Below are 11,349 nucleotides of genomic sequence, written 5' to 3'. Positions count from 1 at the left end.
AACATTAAAAAGATTTGTTGTTATTAAAAAGAAACAATCTATGTATTTTATCATTTATTTTTGTTTTTAAAGCATTTACATTATGAATCATAAAATTATTAAAACTTAATAAAACATAAAATGACAGAATGTTTTTCATTTTTAAAATAATGAACACAAAATGTTCCAAATAAGGACAGAAAATTGCAAGCTTAAGTTATGAAAACAATTTGTAAAACACCTAAAAGATCTTCAATTAATTGTTATTCTTTGGCATCAGCTATACCACCTTCAGTAATTGAAAATGTAGCTTCATTTTCGGGCATATCAGGACTGCAAAAGAAGTTTCAAAAAATATTGTTTACAATTTCTTAACTATCAAATTTTATCAAAAATGTAATGATTTTTTGTTTTTGAATTTTATTTAGTTATTGCTTTTTTATTTATTTATTTATATTTTTTTTCAAAATCTAAAATGTTTTAGTGTAGTTAATGGTCATGCTCAAAAGAGCAACTGGCTAACCCAGTTGGTTAATTTCGTACAGTGGCATACTGGAACGCCGGGATACCGGGAAAATTCCCGGTGCCTTGCTGCGCCGATGGGTTAGTCTTTTTTTTGTAAAGTATTTTGTACCCGATATTACGCCGCCAGGTACCATAAGATTTATTGTATGAAATAAACAAATAAGACGACATGACATCATAAAACTAAGTAATATCCTTTTTTTAAATCAGTTGCCTCCATTCATCATTTTATTTGAAATCGTCAATGTAAAATGCTTTTCTCATTCCCATCCAAATGTACCTCCTTCACCCAAAGAATGAAATAATGGTGGAGTTTTCCCCTTCCTTTTTCAAAATAAAATTGCCATCATAGGAATTTCTCTTTTTAAATTTGAAGTATAAATTTGCGAATCGTAAAAACAATAAAGTAACCATTCAGCGCCGTCTTGAACTCAGTTGAAACTATAAAAATATTTTTAACAAACTAGTTCATATCATGTACAATATGATATCTCATATCACAAAGCATTTTAATATTTCAACATTAAAACACGTTTTTTTTGGGGGGGGGGGGGGACATGTCTAAAAACCCATAAGGATGAATAAAACTGAATGTTTAGATTTCAGTATTATGTTTTAGAGTGTTAAGATTTTTAGTTTTAGATAAGTGCATTAAACTTTCAGCGATCAGCCTCTGCAAGAATGGGGTTGAATTTCAAATCTTACAATCAAATTTAAATCTTCACTTCCTACATGAAAATTTCAATAATGTAACCACCCATTATTGTAACTCTGAACCTTTGAAAACAGAGAAAATTAGATTAGTGCTTATCTGTTAATGTGAAAAATTCCAAAATACGCTGAAGATCCTGCTGTCATCTATGATGTCCTAAGAAAATAAATTTCTGTTTACAAAATTAAAGCTGAAATTTATAGTGCCCAAGGTGGGCCATGTCCCAAGGTGCTCCACCCTCCCCTACCAATATACCGAATACCAGTATTTCAAACTATTTTGTAAACCAGTATTTGCTTAAAGTAAAATACCGTATTTTCAGTTTTAGCTGAAAGTAATAAATAGTTTTTAATTAAAGAGTTTTCAATTTAACTTATTAGACATTTACTGTTATTTTGAATTTGCATTTCTTTTTCGATGAGGCAGTACCAAAATCAATCCATTGATGTAAACAGTTGACTTGAAAATTACCAATAATAGAATATCAATAAATATAACTGGCAGAAAAAATACGAAATGATGTTTCCATCACTAGATGGTGTGATGAATCGCATTTTCGTGCTTTTAAGTGTTTACTCCATGTGTTTACTTCTTACACTTTCTTGATCATCTGCTTAACCTTTTGTAAATGTTATTTTCAAGAATAGTTACAAATGTTCATAATTTATTCCAACAATCAATTGCAGCAACATTTTATGACATATTTTTAAAATATTTGTATCTACTGTACTGAATTTCGAGGAAAAAAAAAATTCTTGCTAATATAGCAAATGGTAATTTGTTGTCCTTGATATTGGTGAGCTGTAATGTCTTGCTACTTAACCATATACTTGGCAATATAATATTTAGCAATTCTATACTACCTTGAAAATTTGCATACAGAAAAGCCATAGTTGTCTGAAAATATTTTCAGATATCATGTAATTGCAGTGTTTTGAAAAGAAAACAAATAAGAAAAACAAGATCATGTTTGATTAAATTCATTGCAAATTTCAAATCGAAGGGTTAATAAAAACAAAAAGTAAACACAAACCTATTCTGATCAAGGTAACACCATTGAAAATAATATTAATATTGGAAAAGGATTATCATTCAAAAAAAAAATCATAACTAGCTATAAAGAAATAAATTTTTAAAAAAAAATACACAGTACAAAAGAAACAAAAGCAAAAACAAAAAAGAGGTATCCAAAAGAAGCAAGTAAGGTACCAAATTATTAAGAGATTAAGGACTTTGAAGCAAATAGAGGAGATGTACTTCACACTTTAAACAGTACCACCGATCAGAGCGACTTCAGATAGAGTTCCAGGCTTAGTGACAAAATGGGTCAGGCTAAATGAGTTCTAGGCTTGGTAACAATTTAATAGATGTATTTTGTTTCTAACTATTATTGATGTTTTATTATAACAGTTGTTCCTTCATTTTACATTTGTTAACAATAAATTTTCATAATTAATGCATTTTTTGTACAAAATTATGAAATATGGCATAGAAAAACCATGTTTTTTTTTTTTTTTTTTTTTGAAAAATTTAGAATACTGGTATTAATACCAGTATTCCAGCATAATGTTTTGAAAGTACCGAATACGAGTATCGCATTTTTGGTCCAGTATTGCAATCCCTACTTGCAATCATGTAAAAATATTACAACTGTAAAATTTATATTCATTTACAACATCATTATGATCATGTTAGGGTTACTCTAGAATCCTCTTGAAGTTCTTTACTAAATCATATGTTCAACAAAATTTTTTAACCATATGTTTTCAATTGACTCAAGAAAATTATTAACTATGAACATGTTCATGGTTGGAGAGGGTATGAAACACTTGAAAAAGACAATATCAATTGGCTTGAAATAATTTCTATTATTTAAAACAGAATCACAATAAAATCCTCACCTGTCATAGATTTTTGCAATTCGCAATTCACCTTTTCCCTTGCGCAATGCAACACGAGTTGTAGAAGCATGAGCCAAAATATGACCTCCAATTGGCTTTTTTGGATCAGCTTGAAAACTATTCAATGAAAACAAATAGAGTATCATTCTTAAAACATGCTGATTACATTAATATAATAAAAGTATAAAAAACAGTTTTACCAATGAAATTACTAAAAATGATTTGAAATGAATAGCTATGTAAAATTTCTGGAAATTTTGAGGACGTGGAAAAAAAATCCTTCCTGGTTTTTTCTCCAAAAATTGGAAAAATTGTTTTTTTACAAATTAAAATGTAGGTAGTTTCTTAGTAGCTATATTTCCTTTGAAAACATAAGGTGTTAAGTATTCAAAAATATGTGCAATCCCTTGTCTTTTTCTTCATAAGAGAAACATAAATACACTTTTTTTTAAATTAGTCTTTCTCTTTCCTAACAGCCAGTAGCTTTCCGTGTTCTAAACACCAAAAATAATTCAAGTTAGTCAAACCATGATTAATTTGAGTTGGTTGTGTTTTTTGAGCCACGTTCTTGCAGATTTTGAGCCATGTTTTTGCAGATGTTTTGCAGAGATACTCCGGAAGATCCAGAACCTCTTCCAATTCACTGGCTCCTTCAGATAATAGATACATGCATCAAGAAGCGTGATGGAGCTCCATCCTGTTATAAAATAACAGTAACTTTCACACGGTTTTCAGTGCTACTTGCTATATCATCAAAAAATAATAATTCGGGGCAGTGGTGTTCCCATAGGCTCTCCATTGGTTCTCCATATATGCCGCATGCTCTCAAACATTTTTTAGACATGTAGCGTATATCCTCAAACTTCAAAAATTTTCATATTATGACATATTATGTATATGATCACATGCACATATCGTATGTAATGAATTACTGGGAGAATACCCTCAGAAAAATTGATGGGAATATCACTGATTTGAGGTACTCATACTTCCAGAGATTATATATTTATAAATAATGAAATCATAAATTGAATAAGACGTTCTGATATTAATTCATACCTCATAGCAGCTCCGGGATCAGATGTCATTTGATTAGTGATGAAAACTGCAACATTATATTCTAAAATACAAATGCACATTTCAATCCAGGAGGAAAATGAGACAAAAGAATTCAAGAAATAAAGCCTGCATACCTTCAGACAGTTTTTGTAATTTTGAAAGCATCTGGGCAAGCTTTTGCTGTCTGTCAGCAAGTTCACCCCTGCCACTGTAATCCACACGAAATAAAGCCATGATGGAATCAATGACCTATTTAATATAGAAAAATCATTATGAACTCTTATTAATAAATAAATGTTATGCATTAGATAGAAAACACTAAAACATTCAGTACATACACAAAACGCTATACAGTCAAACCATTATAGTGAACCATCTGGGTTTAAAGCAATAAGTCGACTATATCCAAATTCTATGAAAAAATATTTTTAGCACATTGCCGCCTCAGAGAGTCAGTAAGATATCTAACCCCAAGAATAACAGTAAGATATCCTACTGTTGATTTGAAGTGATGACATGCGGAAATAGGGAGGAAATATGGAAATGAGGAATAGGAGTGGTCGGTAAGACATCTAACCCAAGGAATAACAATAGGATATCCTACTCTTAATTTGAGGCAGTGACATGTGGAAATAGAGTTCTATCCTGCTGAATAATGAACCATTTTAGCAGAGCCTCTTCCACATTTCCATTTATCATATTTTCTTGGAAGAATCCAGATTTTTTTCATGGACAGCAGGAATCGCCCTGCAATTTTTTGAAATGTTTGATACTGTAGATAACAAGGATAATTCCTTGCACAGCGCTGACTTATAGGGTGCCACTTTCAATACATTTAATAATTTTAACCATATCTACAATCAAAAATGTTTTCCGTTTCACAGAATTTGATATTTTACAAGAAAATTTAACAGCTCTTGAAAAATAAAAAATCTGCCTATCTCAAATCGATCATAATAATAACGAGGAGAGCCACTGTAAAAACAGGCAAATTCTTGGACTCTTTTGAAGAGGTAATTTATCAAGAATATAGAGTGTTAGAGAACAGCAAATTCTTAAGGAAGAAGATGAATACATTGATTGATTACTTATTTTGTACTGGGGATGAGCATAAAAGAACAATTTGACACAGTGATAAGAAAACCATCAATTGCAGTTACAACAACTCCTACACAAGTTAAATGTTGCATGATTGAAATGGAAATAGTTGTAAATGAACTTTGAGTTCACTATAAATGAACTGTTTCTTGGCTATTCACTGTAAGCATATAAAATAGCATTAGAGAAAGGGGAATTTCTATAGCTCACTAAAATAATGCATGCACCCTTTTAAGAAAGAACTCCAGTTACAACAACTCCTACAAGTTAAATGTTGTACTACTGAAAAGAGAAATAGATGTAAATGAACTTTGAGTTCACTATAAACGAACTCCTGCTTCTTTGCTGTTCACTAAAGCGTATAAAATACCATTAGAGAAATGGTAGTTTGTATAGCTCACTAAAATAATGCATGTACCCTTTTAAGAAGGAAATTGCTTACTCCCTGAAAAAAGTGATTAAAAAAACTCTTTATTTATAATTTCAATGCCCCCCCCCCCCACTTTCCCCCACCCAAAAAACTTAATAGAAATAAAATATAGATAAGTTATATAATTTTATATAAATTATAATAGTTCAAAATTGCATTTTAATTACCAATAATTTGTATACACCTGCCTCTTCATGAAATTTTGCTGAAACTAAATCCAAAACTTCCATTTGATGTTCACCTAAAAGTGAAACAGTTGTAAAAACCATACATAAAAAGGAAGGAAATTATTTTAAATAAGACTCATACAAATATTTTTGAGAAAATTATTTTAAATACTAAGCTTTCTTAAATGAAGTTCTTTGTTTTAGCTAATAGTAAATAAAGATTTAAGCCAACAAAAAAATATTTAGCTGAAATACCAAGATTAAATACATTTTTGCTACTTTTACCTTTTTGAGCTTCGAATATTTAAAAAAATTAATTTATTAAATGTTATGAGGTGCAACATATCAAAGATAACAATAAAAAAACATGTATACATTTCAAAAACAACTAAAAACAACATTAAAAAAACCAATGGTAAAACCGATAAAATGCCAGAATGAGACAAGTAAAAATGTTTCAATTTAATTTGCAATGAAAGATAAACTTAGGTTTGCTAATACAATGCTTAATACTACTATTTAAAAAGCAATAATTTTCCTTACATTGAGCTCTAGAATAATTTGGAAAATAAATTATGCATCAATCAACAGCAGATGTAGCATTTCTTTCTTTCTTCTGAATTTTCTTTTACTTACAACAATAAAAGTTGCACAGCAAAAGTAAGACTTGTCTAGCAAGTTTTAAACAGTTTTTTTTTCCAAGATTACAAAAAAAAGTCTAGTTGTTAAAAAAACTTTTTTCGTACAAATGTGATGGAGCAATAAAGGAATGGTAAGTTTGATCAAAACTTTTTATCTGCATCAGGGTGAAAGAAAGTAGGAAATTCATCAGATATTGGTAGATGATGAAGGACAACCTACTTGTCCCTAGTCGTCTTTCTCTAATTCATCTAGAGACTTTCTTTATAGACCATCATTGCTTTATTTCGAGTTCAAATTTTGTTTTGATGATCTATTTCAGAATTAGAAACTTCTTCATGTGAATGTAACATGTACATCTCCTAGTTTGCAGATGCAGCATTATCAAATTGTAAAACCATCAATCATGGGAAAACATTCATAGTAGAATCTCGAAAATCCAAGGTATTTGGGGTTTATACAGGTTCGAAAAGCTGAAAATTTGGATTACCCAGAAAATTCTCAGCGGTTAACATTTTACAGTATTATTTTACACTATTTAATAAAGTAAGTTCAAGCACCTTTTATTTCCTTGTACAATGTACAATGAACAGGAAATATTGTCCACACAAATTTGCATGCTCAAAAAAAAAAAAAGTTATGACCATGCCTCTGGTCTATGCATAGGCTTTTTTATTCATTGAATCTCTAATTTTGTCATTTATTGAATCTTTCATTTACCATTTGTTGATAGCAAATGTTTTCTAGATTCTAAGTTATCTTAAAATTACATTACTGAAATATTTGATGGTAATAATTCAAATGTCATCAAAGAATTATTTCAAAATTCTTATTTTTAAGATACTTGAAATAGTGGAGAAAATATAATTCAGTTTTTAAAAATGGCATTTTATAGGTCCCTTGTTTTTGGATTTGTATATCGCGAGTCTGACAGTAAGATATGATACATGCATGGTTGGAAATAACTTGCAAAAGAGAATTATATTGAATTCAATATAAAATACATAAATATTTAATACTTACTTGTAAATGCTCTGACATATAGAACATTGGACAAAACAGCTTCATGATCCAAATTGAATCGATCAGCAATGCTTTTCAATCGATCAGGGCGACTTAACAAATTAAGAAAATTTTATCTTTTAGTATGAAATGAGGTACCAACAATCAACAAATAATTAAACTATCAACAAAAAAATCTGTACCTTTTTTTAATTCCTATTTTGTATGGTCACCTACTCAACCAATAAATTATAATAAAGAATGACTCTTAACATAAGTTCGTTAAATAACTTAACATACTTATTTTAATTACTGCTCAATAATGAAAAAATAAAAATAGTCACGCAGCATGTACTTGTTGTTAATAAGTGACAATGTGTTCCTCTAAGTAAATGCAGATGTCATACCTTTATGTTTTTGAAATAACATTAGTTTTCATTGCAAAATGAAAAATTAGGGAGCCTTTCACATAAATGTCTTTACATGGATTTCCTGTGTTTAATGGAGAGTTTGCGTTTTTCAAAAAGCTAAGTAGATTTTTCAAATTAAGAATGCATAAAAATTTTGTGCTGTATATGAAAGAAATGGAAGAAAGATATGAAATATTCTCTCACTTCCAACACCCTTTTTTTCCATTTAATTTGTTATATTGCAGGAATTTTTTCTTCCATTATTTTCTCCAATAATACAAAAGGAAAAAAAAACTTTTGCAGAGAATTTTTTGATTCCTGAAAAAAATTCAGGTGTACATCAAAGTTTGGGAGAAGATATGAAAAATTAGAGTTTTATGAGCCAATCAGGAGAGTTGGCAGCTATGTAATGCTAAAAAAACAAAAGTAAAAAACTTTTAATGCACCTCATACATCCATCCTCCCAACCTACTGCAATTTATAACCCTACTCTACCACTCACATTCTCTGAATGTAATCTTGACAATAGACGGCAAATTTTATATAGCATGTATAAAATATTTGGCATGAATCATAAAGAGCATCTAATATGCATTTCAATGTTGATGTATTTGATTTCATAATCACTTGAATACTTTTGTACTGTTCTTTGCAGCAAGTCAGTCACTGAAAGTACTCAAAGGGCACTGTGCAGATCTTTATTAATATAATTGAAGCTGTCTATCTCGAATTTCACAGGACAGAAGAAAAGTACGAGAAATAGAGGTTTTGAGATACAGAGACTTTGGTAAAAGTTATTAAAATAAGTTATTGGAACAAAGTCAAAGAGTTAAAAGATTGTGTTGTATTCATATTGCAAATAATTTTACAGTATGACATGTTGTGATAACACATTTTACTAATTTCAATAGTTATTTAGACGAGAAGTTTAAGGATGAAAATTATCTCTCAATGATTGTCTTAAAAATGTTGAGATTTTTATTTTTTCAATCGAAAAAATAAAAACAATCAAAACAATTTTAGCATTAGAATAGAAGGACCTAACTCCAGAGAACAGAACAAAATAACTGTTCTCAATGAGTCAAAAGTAAAACTTGGAAAGCTTTTTTACAATTCAACATTGTCCCTTCAAGGGTATGGAATTCAGGGTTTGAAAATATCATATTTTCGAAAATATCGAAAATATCCGATATTTTCATACATATCGGATATTTTGATATATATCCGATATTTTCAGTTAGCACAAGTTAGTCTTCCAAATAGTATATCCATCCTCAAATCACTCTTAATTTTCTTATATAGTTATTATACTATGAAGACTTAAAATTAAGGTTTCTTTCATTATTTATATCTAATATTTCATTTTACATTGTTATCAATTTTTATGGAGATAATTTGGCATCAGCTGTTTTACTCATTTTTCTTGTTAGCTACTTATACACAGTTATGATTCAGAAATAAAAAAATACTCATTAGTCGGTGCACAGTCACAAGATATTTTCTTTTTTTTCTGAACAACTTTCATATTTATTTATAAGCACTTTTAATTTGAATTAAAAGCATTACATTACTAATAATTTTATGAATATAAAATACAAGTAAAAAGGAAATATTACCATATTAATTTGTTATATTAATGATAATACATCATAAAAATATAGTACATAACGTTTTGGTAATTTTTAATTATAAATGAACAATATTACTACAATTAATATAATTTTTAAATTGAAAATACCGTAGTTGAAAAAATAAATATCGAAAATATCAAAATATGATATTTTCAAAATAAATATCCGATATATATCAATCCGATATATATCAGATATATGATATATATTGACTGATATGTATCGGCAAACCCTGATGGAATTGCTCGAAAATTTGCTCACTTTACATGCACTTAAAGGGCATGTGCAGACCTATATTAATACAGTCAAACCTGTCTATCTTGAAACCAGGGAAAACAGTATGTTTACAATTATGTTGTAAGATTCCGTGCTGTTGTGCCGTGGTATGAGTGTTGTTACTCCAAATGTTTCGGCCGCATCTGCGACGGCCAACTTCATGGTTAGCGTGGTTGAAGCATCCAAGGAAGCGACTTTCTAGCAACTGATTCAGATATTAAAGTGCTGTCACTATTTATGTGGGAAGAGCTAGCTCTCCCTTCGTTCAGGGCCAGGATTGGCTGATGAACGTTTGTCCTTGTTTCTGGTTGGCTGAAACTTGAGCTCTCTTCATTCTGGTTGGGGATTGGCTGCTGGGCGTCCATCGCTGTTTATGGTTGGCTAGAAGTATCTCTCCGGATAATACGTCTAAGGAATGGAAGGATAAGTTAAAGAAGGTTAAAACGTTTGGAGTAACAACACTCAGACCACGGCACAACAGCCCAGAATCTTACAACATTATTGACACCGGCCATGAAAGCCTTCATTCTTACATTGTATGTATACAGTTTTTTTTGGTTTACGTGTCTCACAATGTGTGGAAGAATATATCGCTCATTTGGAAGAAGAGTGCCCCAATACGAAGAAAAGAAATTTTACAGGAGAAGCGTTTGAAGTTGAACTCTTCAGGTAAAATTAGCATTACGAAAGGTAAGTTTGCTGTGCTCTCTAGTGGTTAATATTAGAACAAAAAATCTGTAATTATTTTCCAAAGAAGATAACGTCCTTTGAAAACCTTTAAGCAAAAAAAAAGAAAATTATAAATTTCGTATTGTGTCACTTTTTCCAAACGAGTGATATGACTGCAGATATTAGAAAAATTGTTTTTTTTTCCCTCAAATTCTATCGTGGATAAAGATTGTGCTGGGGATCAAATGTGAAAAAGACAGATGGGATTCGAGATATAGAGAATCTTTTGAAAACTCATTCGAGATAGACTTGGGGAAAAAACCATGAAATTTTACTATAAATACAGGGAAGTTCAAAAATTTCTACACAAAGAGGTTTTTCAGATAGGCAGGTTTGAGACATACAGGTTTGACTGTATACCTTATCTTAGCCTTCATGAACTATTTTATACTCAAATGCTTAACTCTAAAGGAAAAATTATTCTTTAAAACATGCACAATGTTTCCCAACTTCTTACATGTGTAAAGTGTATGATTATGGATTAAAATCAAGCACAAAATATATCCTGTACTAAAATTTTAGCGAAACTGGCATGTAAAATATTTGGACTAAACTAAAAAAAGGATACAATGTATTTTCTGTGTCCACAAACATGACTTTCCCCCCAGAATAGTTTCTTTCACCAGGCATTTGACAAGTAACTGCAACGAATATAATACAGGGTGTTTATCAACCCATGCACTGATAAGTAAAATTTGTTTTTAAAAACATATTTCAGACTTATTCATAGTTCTTTTTCATTTTGATCTTAATCTCAGACACTCAGCAAGTTTTTTTTTCCCACTGGTACA

The 11,349-nt window shown here is 30.1% G+C and overlaps 1 protein-coding gene across 1 annotated transcript in view; it reads right to left on the bottom strand.

The window, feature by feature from the left end:
• Positions 1 to 226: 226 nt before the first annotated feature.
• The window catches only part of LOC129220156 (meiotic recombination protein DMC1/LIM15 homolog), a 33,156-nt gene continuing 22,033 nt past the window's right edge, over positions 227 to 11,349 (bottom strand). Inside the window, exons 7-13 of the mRNA XM_054854510.1 lie at positions 11,127 to 11,199; positions 7,534 to 7,625; positions 5,872 to 5,945; positions 4,311 to 4,425; positions 4,177 to 4,237; positions 3,118 to 3,234; positions 227 to 312 (exon numbers count right to left, since the gene is read on the bottom strand). Coding sequence (XP_054710485.1) covers positions 243 to 312; positions 3,118 to 3,234; positions 4,177 to 4,237; positions 4,311 to 4,425; positions 5,872 to 5,945; positions 7,534 to 7,625; positions 11,127 to 11,199 — 602 coding nt within the window. The 3' untranslated portion in view covers positions 227 to 242. The remainder of the gene's footprint in view (positions 313 to 3,117; positions 3,235 to 4,176; positions 4,238 to 4,310; positions 4,426 to 5,871; positions 5,946 to 7,533; positions 7,626 to 11,126; positions 11,200 to 11,349) is intronic.

The sequence above is a fragment of the Uloborus diversus genome, chromosome 4 (genome assembly GCF_026930045.1).
Source record: "Uloborus diversus isolate 005 chromosome 4, Udiv.v.3.1, whole genome shotgun sequence".
Lineage (NCBI taxonomy): Eukaryota > Metazoa > Arthropoda > Arachnida > Araneae > Uloboridae > Uloborus > Uloborus diversus.
Note: the sequence above shows the minus strand (reverse complement) of the source record. Positions and strands in the feature narration are given on the sequence as shown.